The 25,296-nt window shown below is 38.1% G+C and overlaps 1 protein-coding gene across 2 annotated transcripts in view; it reads right to left on the reverse strand.

Annotated features, from left to right (window-relative positions):
* CRY1 (cryptochrome circadian regulator 1) overlaps positions 1–25,296 on the reverse strand; it is a 39,878-nt gene that overhangs the window by 11,949 nt on the left and 2,633 nt on the right. For both annotated transcript variants that reach the window (XM_053979095.1, XM_053979096.1), the window contains exons 2-3: positions 4,656–4,764; positions 1,235–1,377 (exon numbers count right to left, since the gene is read on the reverse strand). In XM_053979095.1, the coding sequence (XP_053835070.1) occupies positions 1,235–1,377; positions 4,656–4,764 (252 nt within the window). The remainder of the gene's footprint in view (positions 1–1,234; positions 1,378–4,655; positions 4,765–25,296) is intronic.

The following is a 25,296-nucleotide window of genomic DNA, read 5'->3' on the forward strand; positions in this document are numbered from 1 at the left end:
CAGACAGAACTTTAAATATACCATCCTTCTTTCCTCACTAGGGAGACTTATAAATTAACTGTTTATAACCAAGTCAATTTTCTTATTTTCTTCATTCCTGGGTTATAGAAATTTCCTCATGAACAAGGATATAATGAACATGGGCAGTTCAAGGCAAAGAAAAGCAAAGCAGACAGAGATCCGAGCTACATACAGAAGTATCCAAGTCACATACAAGGCCACTGTATTTACATTCAAAGAAATTCACTTTCCCCTTCTGGTATTGAGAACAGTAGTCAATATTAAAACTGTCTTAATGTGGGGGGAAATTAACATCTAGCTTATACACACTGACTGTTGTAAAAACACAGTTTCGTGTTTTGCATTACCATTTAAAATGTATCTGAAGTCTTGGAAAAAAGAAAAACTTCAAATTAAAATCTACAAAGTGATAGATTGAACCAAATGGTTGTTTAGCAGGGTGTTTGGCTGGGAGGGGAAAAAAAGAATTTCCAATTTGGGATTAAAAAAAGTCATCTATGGGTTTCAAAAAGTAAATACTTCCCATTTCACTGCCCTCCCATATGTCTAACAGTCTCTTATACATTGGCTTGTAACAGAATAAAATGGGCAGCTACCACAGTAAATCACCTAATGTTAAGAGAAGACAAGTTACACTTGTAACTAGTTTGTGGATTATGTTTCAATAATAGGGAATTAACACCAATCCCTTAAATAGATCTGTGGAAAAATATAACAAGACATTAAATAAGACAACACAGGGATAGCAAACAATCCCCAATTACTTATTGAATAGATTATTGGTAGAAAACAGTTCTTAAAAAAACGTAAAGGACTTTCTCATAACTTGTGTACAAAAAGTGAAATAAAGACAAAACAAACAAAGCAACTAAACAAAACCAGATGTTATCTGGGAGAAGTTACAGACATGTTTGAATAACTTAATTATAAATGACAGCTAATTAACATAAACCTCATTTTCAAAGGAACTCCAAATTAAAACTGCATTTCAGATTCAGTTACATATAATTTTTTGAAGTTTCAAAGTTCTACTCAGTATGTAAAAAAATTTGGATGGATGGATAAAAATGAAACATAAAACAAATTTGTAGTTTTCCTAACTATGAACTGTTTGGTGTGGAAAGTAGCCCACAATATATAAATAAATACTACATAAAATTCCAAGGGGCTTTTTCCCCTCCTTTTTTAAAATCCAAGGTAAATGGTAACTTACTTGTCCAGGTCATACAATGTATGTGAAATCCGAACAATGACCTCCACTCCTGCTTCACTAGCCAGTTTCTTGATAGCTGCATCTCTTTCCTTCCCAAATGGTTCAGAATCATATTCAATAGAAAGTTTTGCAATGTTCCATTCCTACAACACAAACCAAAAGTGTGGTCCTTTAGCAACTCAGCTGCATGATGGAGGGTCAGGGTAAGGAGAACTGAAAGGACAGGGGCAGAATGGAACGCCAGCTATTACCTGTGGATAGTTATCAGAAATACAGAAAGATCCAAAATATATTAGGCACCCAGAAGAACAAAAATAAAATCCAACTTTTTGGCATCTAAGTAGCTATCAGGCATAAAAAAGCCTCCATCCACCCTATTACTGTGGGTGCTCACTAATGCAACATGTAATGGAATAATTTCCATGCAAATTTTGAAAACTCATCTCTAACTATAGGATCCACATACCTTAAGAGACTCAAAAGAAGGGGAAGATGACAAAGGCTGTCTTCTGAACATGGATCAGCAGCAGTACCTTGCTCTACAGAAAAGCTTTTTACATATGCCTGTCAGCTTGAGCACAACTGAAGTTTCAAGGGAGGGGGGTGGAAATACTGCCCTGTCCTATCACCAAACACTTTCTTTACCTTTTCCAAATCCCTTCTCCTCACTCAGAAATCTTCAAATTCTTAATTAAAAAAAAAAAGAAAAAAAAAGAAAAAAAGGCTGTCTTCTACAAAGAGAATGCCTTATACCTTGAAGTTCAATATTCTTTATGTCAGAGATGCTGTTACCAAGGCCAACAGTCATAGGTGAGGAAAAAGAAGGCAACAAAGGGATCAATAATGGCTAAAGCTTCTGCAACAGTAGGAAATTTGAAACGTGAAGTTTGCACAAGATGATCCTAGAAAGCCATCACATCAATCAAATACCTTTCTAATCCCTCAGAATCTTAATGACTTGATTTAATACACCATATTATTTCAGAGAATTGGATTTACACCAGAGACAAGGGCACTCAATGCTAATCACCAAGGGTGTGATTTCACTTCTGAACTCCAGCTCTCTCCTAGATGAAGCCCAGCCCTGAGGACAGATGATTCCAAAGAGTGCTTGCTCTTTGAAACAAGGCTGGGATCCCACCATTCTTAAGTCTGCCAAGACTAACCCAGCAGGCCTTGAATCCTCAAGCAACTTCCTACCCCATCACGTAACATTTACTTCCCATTTCATAATGCTCTGTAACATAAAACCACTGTCTGACGAGTTGCAGCAGATACTTTTCTAAACCTTTCTTTCCCCCGGCGTTTTGCAAAGAAGAGTGTCCAAGAAACAGAGTCACATGCCTAAGGAAGTCAAGAAACTCTAAGACAACTGCTGGTAATGTGAATACACCCAGATCACATCAACATGAGCCAGCCAATTAGAAGAATCACAGACACAGATAACGTTGCACACACTCATACTGCTGAATGGTTTTAGCAACACTGATGCATTAAAAAAATTAGTGATTGTTTCAATTCTATTTTCTTTATTGAGCCCAGCCCAAAGAGCTATAGATAGAAAGTAGGACAAACTGAAGAGAATGAGGCAAGAACAAGCCAAAACTTAAATGAAAGAGCCTAAAGGTGTTTGAGATCTTTGTAAGGATAAACACAGATCACTGTTCTGCCTTTTGAAGGAATTGTTCAGACTGTGAAAAGGAAAGCCTTACCAAGAAATAGCGGCGATACGTTCATTCCCAGGAAATCCACCGATGCTGGCATCTGTGATAGGGCTCTACACAAGTTCCACTATCTCCTACCTAAGTTAATGACTTCACTGAAATTATTTTTCCAAACTTAACTGAACTTATATTTTCCACATGTGTTCGTTCTTCAGGGTCAGGATCATTGCTCACCTTTGAAACATTTAATAGGGATGATCTGAAAAGCTTTGTTCAGTATTACAAGCCCTTCACTGCACTGCAAGTGTCTGATGTACAGCTACTGCTCTGACAAAAGAAGTTGTGAAATATAATTGTAAGACATAGATGCATGTTCCAGGTCAACTTCACTTAAAAGTGAAGAAAACCTCAAGAGCTTCAGTAACTTGTTCAAGCATAGAGGATGTCCTGAAAAGCCCCTTAGTGAACCAATATATGATAAAGACACTAACTTGAGGAACCAGAAGACACAGACAGATGTTCTTTTTTGATTGCTGTACGCTGTATCTATATTACAAGATATTTTAATTTTCTTCTCAGAGCTAAAATTAATATTCTAAAAATGTGGCAATCCAATGCTGCCAGGCATAGAAAGATCAGCCTAGCAGCAAAATCTGAAACAGAAGCAGTCAAAGTAGTCATTAAAGCATTTAAGAAGACTTGTCAGAGGTTGCTCAAATCCAGAAGGCAACACACAACAGGAAGACCTTTGCTCCTACTTAAATGCAACCAAACTAAGTTTCGCAGACAGATACAACAAGCTTGAATATCTGAGGGGTTGCAAGCAGTAGCTAATGCCACAGTACTCCTCCAGGAAATTCTTCACTGAGAGGAAATCAAGGAAAGACCAGCAGAAGTATCATCCAGTTAGCATTTCACAACAAAATCGCAATAATGAAGACAGAAATGTGGTTTGAGTTTTCAGGTTGGTGTTGAAGACCTGGGACTAAAAATAATGAACATACAACCTCTTTGGAAAAATGGATATCTCCTTTTGCATCCCCCAGTTTCACTTGTTTCAGTCACCTCAATTCAATCATTCTGAAAAAACTCTTCAAATCAATGCCAAGTGTTCATTTTTACAATACTATTAGAGTATTACTACCTTAAATACACTATTATCCATAGACAACATATTACCATCAGTAGCAATCACGCACAGCTTTAATTCTTTCAGTAAGACCCCATTCCACAAAAGCCTTAAATTTCTTTGACTAGAAATCACTTTTTAGTTACACTGTGCTTTTAACAATCTTACTACTAGAAAAAAAGCTTATTAAATCACCTTTAACGGCCAAAAAGCAATCACAACAGATGTTTGGCCTAAATAAAACATTGCTTTTACAGGTCAGGCTTTGAACATGCATTCATGTGCACAAAATTTTATTTCAGTACTACAAAGGGAACCTGTAAAGGAAAATGCAGTAATATACAGTACCTACACTTAGCAAAACATCTGAAATCAATTCTGTTTCTGGAAAGAAAAAAAACAAAAACCAGTAAAGTCTTAAAGCAACGCAGCTCAGTTGGTGATAAGTACATTAGAGAGGAACAATTCAAAACTAACACAAATAACCTTAATGAAAAACTGCAAAAGGATAGATCAGTATTTGCATGAATAACTTGCACTGAATGAAATAGTACAAGAAATATTCCTAGCTGTGATTAGTTTGTTGGTCATATTTGTGGATAGAAACAACAACTAAGGTGGCATTTACCTTAAAAAGCCTGGGGAAAACATCTGCTGGCTGTCCACGGATAACAAACAAACGTGAATTCAGCTTCCGCAGATTGGCATCAAGATCCTCGAGACATTGAAGCAGGAATCTGCAAGAATTTAAAAGAACATTTATTTTCTGAGGCAAACCAGACAATTTTACAATAGCAAAAGGTAACTAAGAAGAATAATCAACAACAATTATCAGACCTTGAAGACTTGGTGCATATTTTAGTGCTGCATGCATGGTCACATCCTAATTACACTTGGCTTACAGTGGTATTATACCATGTAATATCTTCCACAATACATAATTCATAAAACCAAACCGCATTGTCATTTCAGTTTTCCCCTCAATGTTATTCAGCTCTGGAATGGACTAAAACACACTCTAGTCTTAACTAAAACTACAAGTCTCTTGTCATTCCAAAGACAGAAAAACACCTACAGTACAGAAAAAACACCAACGAACAAAGAGATAATCAGCTGTTGGCACACTGCTACTAAACTTAACCCAAGCCCTTCTTACAACACTGAACTGTTACTAAAAGCAGCATACCAGGAGTACACAGTCATGACTATCCCTCCGCCCTTCATTTATAGAAACAGCCCTCTATATAACATATGCATCTTGGCTGTAACTTCACCAGAATTATTCAATAAGCAAATTAGCACATCAGGCAAAAAAAAAAGGGGGGGGGAAGAATGGGGCGCTGCAAATCTGCAAGTGTTTAAGGGAAACAGGTAGCTACACAAAGAATGTTGAGACAGGCTCATATGTGCAAAAATTTATTAGTAGATACAATAACTATAATAATTCCAATGGTGAAAGTGGTTTGGGGAAGAAATAAAAACAAAAGGAAAGAGGAAAAAAAAGAACTCTACCTTGCAGCCAGATGGAAAGAAAAGTGCTGGAGGTCCCCAGATGAGTGCCCTTCCCCTGGACTCTCTCCAGTCCAACAAGTGGCTCCTCCATAATATTTTTCTCATGGTCAACAGGTTGAGGGAGGTGATCCTCTCCCTTTACTCTGCATTGGAGAGGCCACATCTGGAGTGTTGAGTCCAGTTTTGGGCTCCCTAGCCCAAGAAAGACCAGAAACTACTGGGGAGGCTCTGGTGGAGGGCTACAAAGATGGTGAGGGGACTGCAGCATACATCTTACAAGGAAGGGCTAAGAAAGTTGGGCCTGTGTAGTCTGGAGGAAATTACTGAGAGGGGATCTTATCAATTCATACAGGTATCTTAAACACAGTGTCAAGAAGACACGGCCAGACTCTTTTCAGCAATGCTCAGCAATAAGACAAGGGGCAACAGGCACAAAATGAAACAGGAAACTGCATCTGAATATAAGAAAAAAATTTTTTGAGGGTAACAGAATACTGAAATAGACTGCCCAGAGAGGTTGCAGTCTCCTTTCCTGGATATATTCAAAGCCCATCTGGACATGATCCTGTGCAACCTGTTCCAGGTGAACCTGCTTTAGCAGGGACAGCTGGACTAGCTGATCTCCAGAGGTCCCTTCCTACCCCAACCATTCTGTAATTCTGTACTAACAACATACATTTCACCAGGAGCTGCTCAAGCCCTCTCAGCCATTCCTCCTTACCATGCTGCTGGCACTCAGCAGAGCACATGCTGATCATGGCAACTGCTGAGTCGGCACCTGCTGATCACTAATTTCTGCGCTCACACATTATTGCATCCCCTGCCATAAACACAAGTTACACCCAAAGGGGGCAAAAAAAAGAGGCAATTCCCACACTGCAGTCCATTATTCCTGAGAAAGGCTGCTGTAATGACACTGCAGGTGCAAGGCCACAGCGATAACACCTCTAGAACAACTGCCTGAGAGCGAGGCAGGGGAAGCAGTGCCATGACAGCTGGAAACTGCGCCTGCTGAGAAGTAGCACAGCTACCACGGAAGGACACGAGCGCCTCCGCAAGCACCCACCGTGTTATGAAGACAGAAGCACTGAGCAACCAGGTTTACAAAAATCAAGAGTTCATATGCATGTAAATTTTGAAGACAAATCCTAAAAGCTAACCAGATACAGTGAAAATGCTATGCCTTCTGGGAGGGATATAGCATACATGATTGCTGTAAACCTGCTAATATCCATTTTCTAAGTATTTAGCAATACGTAAGTGATGTCTATCTAACACACATTGCTTCCAACTTTACATGGGGAAAAAACTTAAAAATAATATCTGAAAGGTTGGGAGGAACCTCCCCTGGTTGCTATTAAATACATAAAATGTGTGGCTCACTTGACCTGAAAGAATAAGAACAAGCCTCTTGGCAGCCAGCATAAAAGAATAGAATGGCTTCTTGGCTGGCAAACTATGTTTAGATGTTTAATGACTGGAACAAACCAGAAATGCCTAATTTTTCTCACTTTGCTCAGTTTTGTTTTGAAAAAACTCTGCAGTAGCTAGAAAAGAAGAAGAAGAAACTTTTCTATACTCAGTTAGAAACCATGCAGGAGTTATTTTAAGAATCAGATGAAGGTTGCATATGCTTCTATCAGAGAGAACTTGAGCTCCATGTCCCCAGGACAAAGTCAATTCTATTTGGACTCTGAAAATTATAGCTTCATTTTCTCACGGTTTTTTTAAACCTGGAATGACAGACACTATTCATTAGTCTTATCCATGTGAATCACACTTTCAAGGAGCATGTGCATTCACATATACTTCACAAATCACTAGGAAGACAAACTGCAATACTGTCCTGGATACCTTTGGAATAATCCAGGGGGTCAGGTGGTTTTTTGGGGGTTTTTTTTGTTTGTTTTGTTTTGTTTTTTGGGGTTTTTTTGTTTTTTTTTTTTTTTTTTTTTTTTTTGTGGTTTGGTTGTATGGAGTTTTGTTGTTGTGACACTGGTTTGTTTGTTGTCTAAACTCATCTCACATAGTAGAGGGAAAGGCTATGGAAAGAAACTGGTGACATAAAACATTCATAACTATTCCTGTATTTCAGGAAACTTGATTTTTTTCCTATTGGCATTTCAGTTCCCTCTATTTTCTCAGTCTCTTTTCTTCCTACCTGACTGATCACAACATGTAACTTCTAGTCTGGGCTTGGAACAAAATCCTATTCAAGAAGATAACATGCACTGACCCAGTCTCCAATTCACATCCAAGATCCCTAAACTTGCCCTTAATACTGTTTAATCTGTATTTGTTCGTTCCCCAAATCCCCTCTATTATCTCTCTTATCTCTCACCACACTCCAGCATTTCAATCTCCATAAAACTCTTTCAGGTACTTAACAAAAATAACAGTATATACTCAAACTGTTAAATATATGTAGGAAGAAAGCAGGAGGGTGGCCAGGGGACACACACACTCCCCCTTACCTCAATAAAAATCAGAACAAATTAAACACAGTCCAACCACAGCTTGTGTTGCAAGACTCACAGAAAGTGCATTGTTCAAAAATAACAGACCAAATCAAACTCTAGGGACCTTACAATACTTAGAGTAATAGCAATGCAAAAGAATACTGCTTTTGACTTCCAGAACACACAATCAGCTCACAGGTACTCTGAAGAAGCATGCCATTTGTTTATCATATTTGATTCTTTCAGCTGAACCAAATGTGTTTTAACAAAATGTGATGCAAATAATTAATCACCTCTTTTGTTTTCATCCACTGTATTTATGGTATACTACATCTAAAGGCATTTTTTTCATTAAAGTGTTAATAGAAGTTGTCTAACATAAAAGCCTTTACACAGATTTATAGAATCACAAAATAGTTTGGGTTGGAAGGGACTTTTGAAGGTCATCTAGTCCAATCTCCCCTGCAAAAAGCCTTGCTCAATTAAATATGAACCTTCTTAAATAATCACTTTTAAAAACACACCTTACCAAGAAACATAATAATCTCATCAACTACTTGTCATAAACAAAGTTTTCACCTCCTCTTTTTCTCATTAGTCGCCTAAAACTTGCAGAAGTAGCACAGCATCTTTAACTGAATGCAAAATTACTTGACCTTTCTCTCTGAAAAGATCCACCAAAATGCTCACAAACACATTCCTCTCACAGGAATGGTAAATTAGTCTATGAATTGAAAATGAATATGAAACCTCCATCTCATAGAAAGTATTTCTTTTCAGTAAATGAGCTCTAGAGGCAAAGTTTCTTCATAGCAGCTATGAAGTAAGAGCTACTAGGGTTAAACTCTACTATATACAAGACTCTGGCAATGAAAAGATATTTAACTCTCCCCTTACAATAACAGGTCACATTTCTGAGTCTGCAATCTAAACTAACTTCTATCCCTCAACAGTCAATGGGAAAGCACTTTCTTTTGCACTTTGAATGAATTATATGAGCTAAAAACTTCATTAAGAGACACAAAAAGGATGCCCAGATACTCTAATCTGATAAAAATTATGAGCCCGATTTTCTGTATCTAGTGTCAAACATCCCTTAGGCAAACCAGAAGGAAATGTTCACTAATGATTTCACACTAGCAAATGATGTGAGATACATGCATAACTGACATGATACAGGGAGGCAGAAAAGACTTACGTATTTTAACATGGAGAAGATACTGATGTAAAGCATCTCTGTCTGCAAGCAACATTCTTAGAGAGCATTACACACATTTTGCCAGAGACATCTAATTATGATCTTCAGAACTTTCACGAAAGCTGCTGAAGACTTCATTCTTTAAAAGACATGCACATAAAATCTTAGCAATTGACTCCAAGAAACTCCACAAACCTTCCTTGCTGTCAATCATACAAGGTATGCTTGGGGTCTAAAATAGAAATTAATTGCTAGAAACTGGCAATAATTGCATAATACAGCTCATAATTTCAGCTACCAGGCAACTGAAAGAAACTGATACCATCAAAGTAGCTATTCAAAAACTTCAATAAGTAATTGTCAACACAATTAACCATTAACAAAATGACCTAAAGCAAGCACTGCATTACGCAATGCTCCTGGCTCGGCATTATTAACATGATTAAAGACTATACAGGGAAGAAGTCAGAAGCAGCCTGTTAGAAAGGTAAGAATTTTATTTAGGGAGGAGACCTGCAAGAAGGATACCTATAGACACACTATTTAAGGCTACCCTTAAGTCTTGTTTGAGGTTATTTTTAGGAGTAATAAACACTCAGAAACCACAATCACATATAAGCATCCTTGCCAGTACAAAATGAGGGCAGTTACTGGGAACTGAGGGGACTTAAAATGCAGTGACTTCTCTTGCAGCTGCTATTCACATCTGAAAATGCTAGTGAGCTAAACCATTAAGACTAAGTTTTCTAAACTAATCCAGATTCTGAATTTGACCATTAGCAGGAGGGTTAGACTGCCCAGACACACAAAACACAGGAATTTAGCTAGCCTTTCTCATTCTGAGAGGAACTTTAAGAATTTGAGTGAAAAGGAACAGTGCTAAAACTTGTTCTGTCCCTAAGTTTAATACTTTTTACCCACAACTGGTCAACTTCCAGCAACCCATCCAAACTTGTGTTTAACCTCTCTTTTTAAATACCTTTTATTTATCCACTAGTCCTCACACCAATCCATTGATTTCCATCAATAGAAAAGCTCTGTCAAACAAGAGACTCATGTTGTTATGGGTATTTGATTGCTCCCCAGACTTTGTCTATCAGAATTATTTTAGGCAGCCTAATATCTGCTAGCTTTATTACCCTGTTCAGTTGTTTTCTCCAACAATGCTATCAGATACTCCTCCTTCATCTTTCAGAGTTTAGTAGAGCTGGATTCAAGAAAAAGGTTTAACAACAACCCCATTTTACTAGAGAGAGTACAATTTACAGTATTAGACCCTAATGTATTAATCACACAAATCATATACCATTTCTTTCTCTTCAGAGAGAAAGCAAGAGCACTTTTCTTTCACACATACTTTGCCATATGTCTGATTAGGTTATAAGGAGATTTCAGTAAAAGGCAAATATACGCCTCATATTAATTTCAACAGGAATCACAATGCGAATACCAAATCAAAAACCAGAGTATGAGGCACTGAGAAGTATCTCAAATTTGATGTCCCTTTATACAAATATGCAGTATTTTACCAGTATATTTTCCTGTTTGATTGTCACCAACCAATGTGTCTTACTGCAAGCAGTATATTCTTATGAAACTGTAAGACGATTAAGCTCAGACAGGATTTAAGTGTTATGTACACTCCACAGCATCCTTTGGCAGCCAGCCACAGTAGTATTTTCCTGTTACCAAATCAAGGTCACAGAGACATCCCTTATTGTACACCACATTGTTTCAACGACTCTCACATCCAACTTCCACATCCTAAAGTGGTATACAATAATACATTTTGTAAAGGTATTATCCTTTGAACTTATACACAAGAGCAGGAAAAAACTCTAGATACTGAAGTGAAGTAGCTGTGGGAGTTAACTAATCTCCTGCAAGGTTGCTCTACAGTCAATGAAGAAAAAACAGCTCCTTTAGAGAGCAATTCAGGACTACAGCATCTTTCATAACTTAGTATAGCTGATCCACTTGCAAAAACAAAACCAAACACTGACCATGATGTGTGTTACTTGGCTTTTTTTCCCCTAATATTTACTACTGTTATAATCTTTAAGCCAAAGCAGAGCTGTGACAGAAGACAAATGCAAGATACATCCAAGCCCACATACAGCTGTAAAAGAGGTTCCTGGGGGCAGAAAAAAAGCAATTCTTTGAAAACAGATGAAAGGGCTTTGAATAATAATCAAGAGAAAACCATGTTTAAAATTTAATCTCGCCAAGCTGAGTCATTTTGGGTGCATCTTCTTTGACACTAAGGAAAAAAGACTATTTCAGATATGGAGTGAGAACAGAACATCAACCACAGCAAGCAGTACTCCTCTATTAGGAACAACAAACTTATTTGAATTAAATCTATCTCACACTGGGCAAAAAGCTGGCATTTCCTTACATACCATCCCTCATTAATTTCTTTCCAGCTGAACTAACTTTTCAGGTTAGCATTCCCCAAAGAAAGGAAACACACAATTTTTTTGTCCTATTCAGAAGACATTCATAATCCCCCAAAGATGACGGAAGCAGGGTAATAGGCAGGATTACAACCTTGAACTTTTGGAGATCTACTTTTGGCTGCTTCAAGGACCTACTTAGAGGAATCCCATGGGTTAAGTCTCCAGAAGGTAGAGGGGTCCAAGGGTGCTAGTTAATATTTAAGCATCATTTCTCCCAAGCTAAGGACCAGTGCATCCCTATTAGTAAGAAACACATTTAAAGAGTCAGAAGACCTGTATGGATAAGCAAGGAGCTTCTGACAAAACTGAAACAGAAGAAGAATGTTTATGGAATATGGAAAACAGGACAGGCCACTTGGGAGAAATAAAGGCATGTTGTCAGATTATGCAGGGATATGACAAAGAATGGTAAAGTCCATTTGGAATGGAATCTAGCAAGGGATGTCAAGAATGACAAGGACTTATTTCCTACCTTTTGCTACAAGTAGCAAAAGGAAGACTAGGGAAACATGGGCTCAGCTGCTGAATCAAATGGGTGCCCTGGTGACAAAGCATGCAGAGAAGGCACAGTTACTGAATGCTTTCTTTGCTCAATCTTTATTGCTAAAGCCAGACTCCAGGAATCCCTGAGCAGGGAGGCAAGAGCGAAAGTCTGGGAAAAGGAAGATTTTCCTTTGATCAAGGAGGATCAGATTAGACATCCTTCAGTCAAGCTTGACATCCAGAAATCCATAGATCCCAATGAGGTGCATCCTTCAGTCAAGCTTGACATCCAGAAATCCATAGATCCCAATGAGGTGCACCCATGAGTGCTGAGGGAGCTGGCAGATGTTATTGTTAAACCATCATCCACTCTCCATCATCTTTGAAAGGTCATGGAGAACAGGAGAAGTGCATGAAAGTACCAGTACAGGTTAAATGTTGTCCTGCTGGAAAGTAGCTCTGCAGAGAGGGATCTGTGATTCCTGATGGACAGCAGGTTAAACCAGGAACCAGCAGTGTATCTTTCTGGCCAAGAAGGCCAGTGGTACCCTGGGAAGCATTAGGAAGAGCACTGCCAGGCAGGTCAGGGGAGATGATCTGCACTGGTGAGGCCACATCCGGAGTGACATGTCCAGGGTTGTGAGTGGGTATGTTGGGCTCCACTGTTCAAGAAAGACAAGGAGCTCTTGGAGAAGGTCCAGCAGAGGGCTACAAAGTGGATGAGGGGACTGGAGCATCTCTCTAATGAGCAAAGGCTGAAAGAGCCCAGCCTGTGCAGTCCGGAGAAGAAATGACTAAGAGGGAATCTTATCAATGCATACAAATATCTTAAGGATGGTGTCAAAAGGATGGGGCCAGACTGTTTTCAGCCATGCCCAGTGACAGAATAAGGGACAATGGGCAGAAACTAGAATACAGGAAGCTCCATCTGAATATGAAGAAAAACATCTTTACTGTGGGAGTGACAGATCACTAGAAAAGGCCCCACAGCAGTTGCAGTCCCCATCCCTGGAGATACTCAAAATCCACCTGGACACATCCTGTGCAATCTCCTCTGGGTGAATCTGCCTTAGGGGAGGGGTTAGACCTGATGACCTCCAAAGTCCCCCCCCTACCCATTTTGTGATTCCGTGAAATAGCGCTATGAAGTTGGTTCCTATTTTGTGAGCCATACTTGACAGTGTATTTAGCAGGCGTATTTAGCTTCTATGAAGTCTGGATCTTAACTTCATATTCAAAGGGCACCCATTACTCACCTAAATTATTCCCACATAACTTGAAACGAACATCTCAAATTACTTCATGCTACAAAGGCCAGTCTGCTGGTGATAGAAGACTAACAGGCTCACAGCTTCCTAAATCTCTCTCTTAGTGTCTTCTGTTCTTTAATGTAGATATTCTGTGTTTATTTTTTTCTAATCCTCTAATTCCAATCTAATAAAGCAAAGTATTTGTTATTTGACTTCCATTTTTTATGCCTGTTCTCTCCAGAGAGAAACTACTTGGATCCATAAAGGAAAACCAAGAGCAAACAAATTGTACTGGAGACAACTGGGGAAATATTACCTAGAAGCAAATTACAAAATTAGAGTTACTTGAGAGTACAGACATGGTCATACATAAATTTAAACCACCTTATTCTCATGTATCCAAGTTCTCTTATTTAAATTAGCATCTCTTAAGGATTGATGTAATTAAATGTGAGCTGGACTGCTTTATAAAATATTTCAGCCACGTTATTTTCAGCAATCTAAGCTGTCCATGAGAAAGTAACAGCTAAGGCTCATTTAAAAAGAACAAGCACAGAGCACTCCAACAAGATAAGTCTTGCAATCTGATTCTAAAGGACAGATTTTATACGGCCCTTCCTTTAATAAAACCTTCTTCCTCTCCTTAAATTAAAGTGACCTCTTTAAGGTTACAATTAGTGCTAGTAAAATTTTGCAGTTTTATGTTTCCTAGAAATAAAACACTGGCTTAAAAAATATATTTCTCAACTATACTGGATAAATTGCAAGTCCTTAACATACAATTCCATCATCTCTGGCTTCCCATATCTCAAAAATCTATTAAACAAATAGAAGAGAATTAGGGATAGAGCTGAAATCCTTTAGCAAGCACAGAAACTGGTAGAAAGTTTGGAAAATGGAAAAAAAAACATCCTGAAGCTACTCCTGGAAATCTTAATTAAAATTTACTGGTGCTCACCTTATGGTGGTCAGACTTTCAGCATTGTCTTAACTTACCATTGCTACTATTATGAATCAAAATGCTAAAATTTTCTGAACCAGTCTTTCAAACCTGAAATTAGTCATTTATAGCTGAACACAAGGTTAACTTATGAAAATGTATTCAGGGTTTTGAGCAATAATGATGAAGAAAAAAAAACTATTTACACCCCCCCAAACAAATAACTGAAACACATATTTGTTTATCAAGCTGCATAAATCCTGAAAACCTCCACTTTGTCCTCAACTATCTCAGCATGTGGGCAGACTAGTGGAGGTAAATCTTCAACTCATGCTGCAGAGGCTGATGTAGGAGATGATGCAGGAAATGCAAAAAGCTCAGTAAGTCCTGGAAAACAGAACTGAAGTATAGCTCAAGCCACAATAGATTAAATAATCCAAATAACATCTGGATAAATGTGCTATCTTCATCTGCCACAACTTCAGCAGCTCTCTGCAATACTGAAGGTCAGGACCAACAGAAGGTACATCACTTGAAGTAACTAAACTGATCTTAAAAAGTTATATAGGACAGTTAAGTAGAAAATTCTGATAACTAGGGAGTAATACTCAGTCACCTCTGCCCAAGTCATAATAGTTTAAAGATTTTATGAAGAATTAAACTTACAGTAACAACTGTACTTCTACACTTTCCCCGTCTACCCATTCTTTTTAGAAAACAGGAGTGGATTTCCAAAATTCACTTCCTAAACACCAGCGACAGCTTTTTTTATTACTTTGTTGAAAGAATAAAGGTAGACAATTGGAAAACACCTGTTTATACAGAATCACTGTACTTTTTTTCCAGTTTGCTTGTCTGAGGATTAGAATTAATAGCAAAAGAGAAGACTCAGACAACAACACTGCCAATTTAAAAAAAAAAAAGGAAAAGAAAGAAAAAGGGGCAGGCACCAAGTCCACCTTCCTGAATGTGGATAAACCTTGTTGGAGAAAAGTGGTTAGTATAAGAGCAGTTGAATATCAAGAGAAACTATGAGCATTCCAGAAAAGTGATACACATAGAATTATAGAATATCCTGAGTTGGAAGGGGCCCAGAAGGACCAATGAGTCCAACTCCTGGCCCTGCACAGGACAACCCCAAGAATCACACCACGTGCCTGACAGTGTTGTCCAAATACTTCTTGAACTCCATCAGGCTTGGTGCTGTGACCACTTCCCTGGAGAGCCTGTTCCAGTGCTCAAGAAAGATTTTATCTTTTCCAAGAAAAAGGTGGTTCTCTAGTTTGTTTGTTTTGTTTTAACTCTAAAGTTATTTCTACAGACAATATTTATAGGGGAAGATTTGTAGGCTCTGAACTCTGGAAACATAATCACCAATGATAGGTATTATTGTTATGCAGAACCTTCAGGCAAAAAAAAGCTGTTCCCCATTAGAGGTCACCCCGAACAGAAACAAACCTTATTTACTTTAATCCTCCTATATTCAACATCAGGGGGCAAGACCACGGGGGCGGGGGGCGGAGGGGAAGGAGGAGGGCAGGAGGAGTCCACAAAGCCTGCAGCTTCCAGTGTTACATATCTCCTAACCTGATCATTTCCTTATAGCACTTTCAAGAAGAACATTTCAATATGAATCAACAAAAATAGTTTCGTAAAGTAGGTCGTTGCTGCAGCAACCGGGCGGCTGTTTGGACTACTCCCTGCCACAATGACCTACTTTTCCAGTTATATGTAACCGTTGTAGCAAGATCCGAACACTCCTTCCCTACGGAGCCGCTCCGAGAGGATTCCTGTAGCACAGCTGAACTTTATTCCTAACAGGGACAGAGAAAGGCTTCATTTGAGCAGGTACAAGCAGCGGGTCGGTTCGGCTCTTCCTCTGTGTCACATTCAGAAGTGTCGGTGGCTAAAGGTTACATGAAACCCAATATGTGCCGGAGCTCAGAAAGTGCCACGGCAGCGCTCAGAGCCGGAGGAGCTGATAAAGAATGGAAGGGGAAGGTGTGAAAAGGAACAGGCGTTCGTGAACAGCGTGTCCCCTGCCAGACTCAACAGCTGGCACCAAACGCCGGCACAAACAGGCTGTTCCTGTACCACCATCCAAGCACAAGCTAATGGACACCATCCTTTATTACAGGTCTAAATAACATTAAATCTGCACAAAAGAAAAACCCTGGTGAATGGCAGGTAAAGCTCACATGTTTTTAAACCCTATTTAACCCTGCATGCACTGGAGAGGGGAGACACAAAGGTACCACAAAGGAAGAAGCGCTGACAATTACATAATTCCCTGTTTTTTGTTGCTGTTTAAACCAGCATTTTTCCTTATGACAAAGGAAAAAATATCACCTCTTAAACTAATAAAGGAAATAATTATCTCTGTAGAAATAAGACTACAAGACTTCAAACATCAATCACATTGACTTGTACTCTAGGTATTTTTTGATCAATGTATTCAATCAAGTTCAAAAGCTTTCATTCAAGGTAAAATTAAAGAGACAAGCACAAGAGACAAACATTTCCAAGCAAAAGAAAACTCATTACAAGAAAAGACAAGCTAGGCATTACCATGTAGTACACCATAATTAAAACTCCAGTCAACAGAAAGCTTCTGACAGATAATACAGCTCATATGATGAAAGCAGAAAAACAAAGAACACACAATAAAGCTCTCCAAAGTTTACTTTAGGTATTTTATGATTAAAAGTTTACTTAGGTATTCTTAAAATTTCTTAGTGCAGCAGGAAAAATACTGCAACTGGTGACAATATAGTACTGCAAGTGGAAAAGTTTTTGAAATTTCCCGCACCGTTTCATTTGGGAACAAGCCACTTACAATGACATAACTGTTCCTGAAAACCTCATACTCATCAAACAAAATAGTAAAAAAAACACCCAAAAAGCCTAAAAATTATTTTTACTTTACCACTGCACTTGACAAGCCATAGAGCAACAACTGCAAAGGTAGGATTCTGGAATAAAGACAGACTAATAGAAGGGGGAAAAAAGTGCAGAATTACAAAAATAAATAGGAGATGCTGCTGCTGAAAGAGCAACCAACACGATTACTAGTAACACTTTTCTGTTTCAAAGTGGGACCTCCAATGCCAAAAATGCAAGCTTTTTCATACTGTCTCCTATGGATACAGTAAAGAATTGGAGTAAAAATTCCTTCAAATGTTGCAAATGCAGCATTGAGGAATTTTGCTTTGACAATGTTTCAGTGTTGGCACTGAAAAAGAGAGGTTGGTGGAATTAAGTTCAAAAGAATGCAAAAACCCAAATTCTAAATTGTAAAAATAGAAACAGCCACATTGTCCCCCACAAACTCATTATTTTCTTCATGGTTTAGAAGAAAAACACACTACTGCTGAAATAAAGTACTCCTCAACAGTAAATTTATCGGCAACAAGCTTACAGAAAGGAATTTCAACCAGTAAAAGAACCCTAGTCACTGAAAAGCACCATGGCTATATGATGAAAATTAATTTTACACAGGTGTCCTCAGGTTACAAAAGCCTTGAAATAAAAGAGGGAAATACAAAGCAATTAAAGCAGAACTGTCAATATCACAGCAATTTACAACTTTTTCCTTTGTCATAAACGGAAGAAACTACATACTAGGAAATGTTCAGGTCATACAAATGAAAGAGTATGCTAGAGAAAAAAAAAATTAAGTTTCTCATAGAGACCTTTAAGGAAACATTCACAGGATTTGGGAGATACTGTACAAGAGCAGTAAACAGCAAACAGTTATACTCTCTAAAAAAAACATGGATAAAGCACAGTAAACTAGACCTGGCCTGTCATCTACTGAAAAGTAATGAAGGAAAGTCACAGGAATTATCCCTAGGCAACGCAAATAAAACAAATAATCCAGATGCCATCCTTGGCTTGATCACCCCCATTAAGACTTGGATGGTTTCAACTTTTTGAGTTCACTAATAGCAAGACTTATAAAGAACAAAACTGAAATGCAACCTCTTCCCCCAAAGACCCTTCTGAAACCTGGATGGCAAAAATTACTATGTAGAATATTTTCTTTTAAATGCATGTCTCAGTTTTGCCTATGTAGTCATACTTCCCCCATGAGACAGGAAAAAGGGAAAAAATATTAGGTAATATCTGCTAAAAGCCACAATGTTTTCTTCAGCTTTAAAACTTCTAGAAAAAAATGAGCTTATTTAGTCTCTAGAACAAAGTGTGAAAGAGAAAGAATGAAAAAAAATCACTTGATGTCACAGGATTTATAGACAGAAAATTTCAAAGCAGAGGAAACTCTACAGAGAACATAGCACGACAACATTTAGCCCATTCTTTAATGAATCCAGTATATTAGAAATCAAGCCACTAACTATTTTCAATGCCAGTTGCGCTATAAAATTCAGTATCGCAATTCTCTGGATACTTCCCCAGTACTTCAGAACTGCACAGATTGTGAAATTGAGATGTTTGCTATGACATTCTGTATCTTCAGTGCACAGCAAAACTGCAACCATTCAGACCATGATCATGTTTTATGAACTATACAAGGCCTGAAATAATGAGCAGCCTATATGAACAAGTTACCTATTTATTTATTTCTCTGTCTGATGCAAATGGCCCTCTTATTTCTGTTTTTTCAATCACTTTTTCTCTCTCTCTCAATTGCAGCACAGTTTACCCCTCACCGATAAGATCAGTAGAACACTGGCACTGAGAAAGAACAACAAAAAAAAAAAAAAAAAAAAAAAAAAAAAAAAAAAAAAAAAACCAACCAAAACAAAACAAAAAAAAATTATCTGCAAGCACTGAACTCCACAGGTTCCTTACTATAAAAAATAAAGCATTTCCTAGGTCATGGATTTCGTACTTCGGATAGATAACAGAATAACAGATAGAAAAATCCAAGTTTTCCTTAGAGGAATTGTTCCTAAGTAACCTGTACTGTAGATATTTCATCTCCATCACTGAAGAATTAATAACATATATTCATACTTCACAATTTCTCCATCTGAGCTTACATACAGTTTTTTCAACATTTCTGGTTTTATTCTGAAGGGATACGGGTTTATGTTCTGAAAGGGTACAAACCTTCAGTGGGAGAATTTTACAGCCGTTACTTTTCATGTCTGTGAAAGAGCCACAAACATACAGATGTTAAAGAAGAAATGCATGAGAATGAACAGGAAGGGAAATGCTTTTCTATAAATTAAGAAATGCTATGTAAACTTCTAAAACAGGTCCAGAAAATTTCTCTAGTTTAGTTGTAGGAGGAAGCAATGCATAACACAAAAGCTCAGGTGTACATCACATGCCTGTTAATACAGAAATTAGATATGCAGGACACGTCCTAACCAATGTTCAGTGGAACAAATCCCTTCCATCTCTGATAAAACTGAACAGGTTTTATCTTACTGCAAAAAAAGTTGTTGCACTAGCACTTTTCAAAAAGATTTTAAGCAACAGTTTGACACCTGAATGTACTAGTTTACTTCCAAAACCCGGAGTATTATGAAATTCTTATTTCCTATCCAGGTTTACCAACATTGAATTTTAGCCCTTTCAAATATTAATGTAATTTAAAAATAAATAGTAAAAAAAAAAAATCAAAGTACAGAATTTCCAAAAAAGAGCACATACTTTAAGAAGTTCTGTTCACTGCAGCGCACTTACTGTCTAAACTAATGCTAGCAAAGCTCATGTGTTGGTTTTTATTATCTCCACTGGTAATTGGAATGCACTCCAATTTTTAACTGTTCCAAAAGTATAGGCAGCCATGCGGACTTTGGCCACAGCCATCTCCACTTACACACTTGAAACAGAACACTGAAATATTGACCTGTCCTTTCCAGTCTATCCTTCACCTCCACTGAAGCTTTGTTCCCTTATAAAAAATCATTTACACCCAGGAAACTCCAAAACAGTGAAAGCAAATGCTTTATGGTGACCTGGAAAACAAATGGAGGCTTCAGGGTTAGAAGAACACTGCAATTGTAATTCACCTCTTGACCTAGATTGCAAAGAACATGAAAGCCAAAAGTACACAGAAGCACACAAACTAACCTTGCTCCATGTTAAATTAAGAGTTCTGAGAAATCTAAGTGAAATGTATTGCACCAGAATACTATGAAGTTCTTACCCTGGTAATCAAATCCAGTCCTTTCCCAGGGGTAGCCAGAGGTACGGCTATTAAACCTGCTAAAATGTGATAAGCAAATTACTAAGCCCATGGAACACAAAGCTACATATTCCTACACTACTTACACAACCCACTCATGCTCAAGGTGACTTTTGCCTTTTTAGGTCACTATGGGAAGGTCACAAAATTCCCTAAAGCAAAGGGTTTCTTTCAGTATGTAAATTCATAACATCACAGACTTTAGAGTGACTTCTACACTGAAAAAATGGCCGACTTTTCTGGCAGCTTGACCTTCCTCCTATCGCAGGTTATATAACTAACCTGAAAACCTGCCAGGCACTGAGACACAGTATGGAAAAGAACCAGTTCTGAAAATAAAGGCTTCCATGCTGTAGATAAACTGTTAGAAACTGAAAAGTTCAGGCAGTGCACAATGATAAGTAGGCTTTTCTGCAATATTTGCATAATATATTTAAAGAGTAGCTTCCATTTGTTGGGATAAAGACATTTTCCCAAACTGGAGGAAAAGATTTTATTGTATTAAAATGTCCAAAAGAGAATGATAATATAAAATAACTTGCTTTGAAGAACAGATGCAAAATTCATTGACACTGTCACATACTGATCAGTTAAGGAAAAAAAAATTCTGAATTCTTGATTGACTAAAAAAAGCTGCTTTCACATTCACCACAGATGGTGTTTGTTGGGGGTTACCACCCTCCCTGTTTATGACCAGATCAGGAAACACTATGAGGTGTGGACAGATTACCTTGCCCTACTCAAATAAAGAATGTGATCTATTGATACTTTTGTAAAATAAAAAGAAAAATAGACTCTTCCCAAGAGAAGGAAGACTAAAAAATCCTATTGACTTGTTTCAGAATCACATTTCTCCCTTAATACTCGAAGTCCACATACTATTACATATCAAGAACACTTGACCCAGATCTTCTCTGGACATGCTCAAACCTGGAGATTAGTGATGTAAAACCAGGTGTCTAAAACCTCAGAATTTCTTAACCTGAAGAATTAAAACTCCTTCAAGATCAGCCTTGGAGTCCAGATTGTATAGATGCTCACTGCAGCTTTTCTGGCCTATAGTAATTACTGTTTTGGAAAAACCAACTTACTGAGCACAAATCAATTTGCAGTACTGCCTGCTCCCTCCACACCAACCAGTGCAGTCTTCTTGTCCAATTCAATAATAGTTACTTTACAGAATCTGGTGATACAAGATCATTCACCAAAATAAGGAAACAAGCACAGTGTAATTTCTCAGCTAGCAGGCTTATTTCTCACATTCTGACAGTTTGACAAAAAAGAAATTGCATCTTTTCCCAGCACAGTAAAAAGGCCAATACTTATCAGCAGTATCATTTCAAAGAGCATCAACAAATGGCAAGCCACAGAAGAAAACAATAATCCCCTTCCAAAAAACACCTGGTGGTTACTGCAGACATGAGCAATGCAAGCCAAGAGTGATATGGCCATTGCAATCTGACTCAAATCTATACCGCCACGGAAAGAAATGGTACCTGCCCTTCCCACTCTTTGCCTCTTCACTACTACTACGGTGACCTTTTTGCTGGCACAATCTACCACAGAGCTAATTCCACCAAAACTGGTAATTAATCTCTTTTGGACAGATTGATGAGCTAAACTGGCGCACCACAGGGTTGTGTGCTATCATAAAAGGGTGGAACCAACCCTTTCATCAACAGTGCAGGATTAAACCCATGAGGACATACGTCAGTGTGTTTCAATGACGTACTTTGTAAATCATAGGGCTAGATCATATAACACAAATTATAGAGGGAGTTACTGAATTGCAGGCACTTTTGGGGTAAAAAATGTTTTTTGTGGAAGAGAACAGGTGAGCAGCCTAGGGGTGTGGCACTGGGGGGATTCTCCAGTCTAACTGCGGGTACCACAGAGTTCCCATCTGAAAATGCAACTTCTGGAAAGAAGCTACAGACTTCTCACAGATTAACCACCCTCAGTTTAGTGGGCTGGGCGAACACAAGTGCTCCAAGTGGCACACTCCGCTCTCCAGCTGAAGCCACTTATTGGAGGGTATGCTGGGTTGCACTGGGTTTGCATGGCCACAAGTCAAGGTATCAGGGGGCTGCAAGGGTGGCTTGCTGTGAGAAGCTGCTGGAAGCTTTCCACCTGTCTTTCCAGGCCAATGCCAGACGGCTCCAACACCCACCTGCCACTCACTGGTCAAGGTAACGCCTCTGGTATAATGTATCTGACGGGAGGAAAATGTTACTGCTCAGGAGCCATTGAAGCCAGAGAGGCATGAGAATATGTGAGAGAAACAACTCTGCAAACTCCTAAGTCAGGGAAGAAGTAGGGGGAGGACATGCTCCAGGCACCAGAGCAGAGATTCCCCTGCAGCCTGTGGTGAAGACCACTGAGAGGAAGGCTGTCCACCTACAGCCCATGAAGGACTGTGGTGGAGAAAATATGAGCATAAAGAATCCTTCCCCTGAGGAAAAAGCAGTAGAGACAACAATTGATGAACTGACCAAAACCTCCATTCCTCAACCCTCTGTGTTCTTTGGAGATAGGAGATTGAAAAAATGGGAGTGAAGCTGAGCCCAGAAAGAATGGAGGGGTGGGAAGAAAGTGTTTTAAGAATTTCGTTTATTTTCAGTTACCCTATTCTGATTTGATTCGTAATAAATTAATTCATTTTCCCCACAATAGTAATGGCTGAGTGGTCTCTCCTTGTCCTAATCTTGACTCACAAGCTTTTTATTTTCTACTCCCTGTCTAATCAAGGGGAATGACAGAGTGCCTTTCGTGGGCTTCATGTTAAATATTTCATAAATCAAATAGATTTTCATTCTAAGTACTTCACAATAAAAACAAACTTAAAGAGATGTTTTCATCAGGGAAGTCATAAATATTTCTGTGCATTCCTTTTTATATATTAAGCATGTCACCAAAAATTAATGAAATATAATATACAAATTTTGTCTGCCTGAATTATACATATGAAATTCAAATCACTCATAGATTAATTCTATCGACAAACTTTTCCCATCAATCCCCCATCCAACAAACACATCTCTATTGGACAAATCATAACTATGTAAGCTGAAACTGTAAGTATATTTTCAAAACCAGATGCACAGAATAGCAAAATTTAATAGATACTACAGAAAGATGTCTAAGTATTATTTTTAAAACAAGTTCCCATTTCCATGAATTGCAGTGATTGTCCTGGAAAGGAAACTTTTTTTTTTTTTCCTCAGGTTTTTTTATTTGCTTGAAATTTGAGTGTGGAAAAAAAAATCACCTCTCTTTGAAGTCAATACCACTATCTGTAATAGCAGCAGCTAACTGAAGGATGTTGAACACATCAATATTCTCAAAAAAATCTAAGAGATATACAAAGCAAATTCAATTACTCCTATTTTAAAAGTAAAATCTGTTCTCTTTAGGAATGGTTAAAAAAGTGTTTTAACTAGCATATCAAAGACAGACATATATACCCTAAAAAGACAAAACAGAAGAGGTAAATTATTACCTAAAGTAAATCCTTATGCAGCAACTAAAAATGTTTGCATTTCTTTTCAGGTATTGTGATCAACTGTCACTCTGCACTAAAACCAGGGCTAAATGCAGCTCTCCCCTAGGTGATGTTGTTAAGCATGAAATCCCATTCTCCTTAATATGGAAAAGTCTGTGAGCACATAGGAACACATTTTTTCAGAAGTAGGTAATGGTTACTTGTTGGAGTATGCAAGTTACATTCTTTGCCTGCTTTGTTGACACAATTAGATGCAAGCTAATTCTGGTGCCTAACATTTAAGGGCAACTGACAAAATTTTAAGAGAGCCTTAGTGTGATTTGGCATCTCCTTCCACCATTTCTACATCACCTTTTACTGCACCAAGTAACTTCTCTCTCTCAAGTGTTGATCTGTGAACAACACTATGAACTCATCCCATAGAAAAAGCATGTTTCAATGAAAGCACATCTTGATTTATTTGACAGCTTGAAAAAAAAAGGAACAGTAAGAAGAAACTGAACAGACCCAGAAAAAAAAGAAATGAGCTGAGGGAGGTCCTGGCATTTGTTACGTAGCATTCACGAATTTAGAACAGGTAGGCTGAATGCCAGGAGAAAGGAGGTCAGTAAGACCATGTGACTGTTTAGTAATTAGACTTGCTCAATAGTGCAATTACACAAAAATATTAGTTCCTGATTGTTACATGACTGTTTAAAGAGAAAAGTTAATTAGAAAGCACCTTTGTATTAAAGGTTGCTATTTACCAGATCTAACACACATTTGTTAATATAAACCGTAACTGGTGACCCTGCAGAATGACAATGACAATATTCTAACAAGAAACTAAACCTCCTGGTTTCTTGTATTCTTTCACCATTTTTCCTCATGCAGATTGCATTAGTCATAGTTTGACAGAGCAGAGTTTTGCCCAGGGCACTAGGACAACACACACTTGGTGTCAATCAACTCAAATTAAGAAAGGACCACTGTAAATGCACACCAGGAGGTTAAATTTGTCTCACCTTCCTAATGCTGAAGGGCTTCTGCTCCTAATCTCAAATAAAATGTTTCTCAATACAACACCCTCTCAACAGGCATGTAAGCAATGATTTTGCTCATAGTCATCAAGTGAAAAAGAAAATGTTTTTTCATTAATTATAAGTGCCAAATAAGACTGGGAAACTAAAAAATTGCATCATAGATCTTGTGTATACTTACTGGGAATGTATGTGTCTGCAGTGGTTAAAAGCATTGCATTAAAACCACTGGAACCTAAAGAGGATTCATACCAAACTAGTAACTGTCCATTTAAATAAAAACTGAC

The sequence above is a fragment of the Vidua macroura genome, chromosome 5 (assembly GCF_024509145.1).
Source record: "Vidua macroura isolate BioBank_ID:100142 chromosome 5, ASM2450914v1, whole genome shotgun sequence".
Lineage (NCBI taxonomy): Eukaryota > Metazoa > Chordata > Aves > Passeriformes > Viduidae > Vidua > Vidua macroura.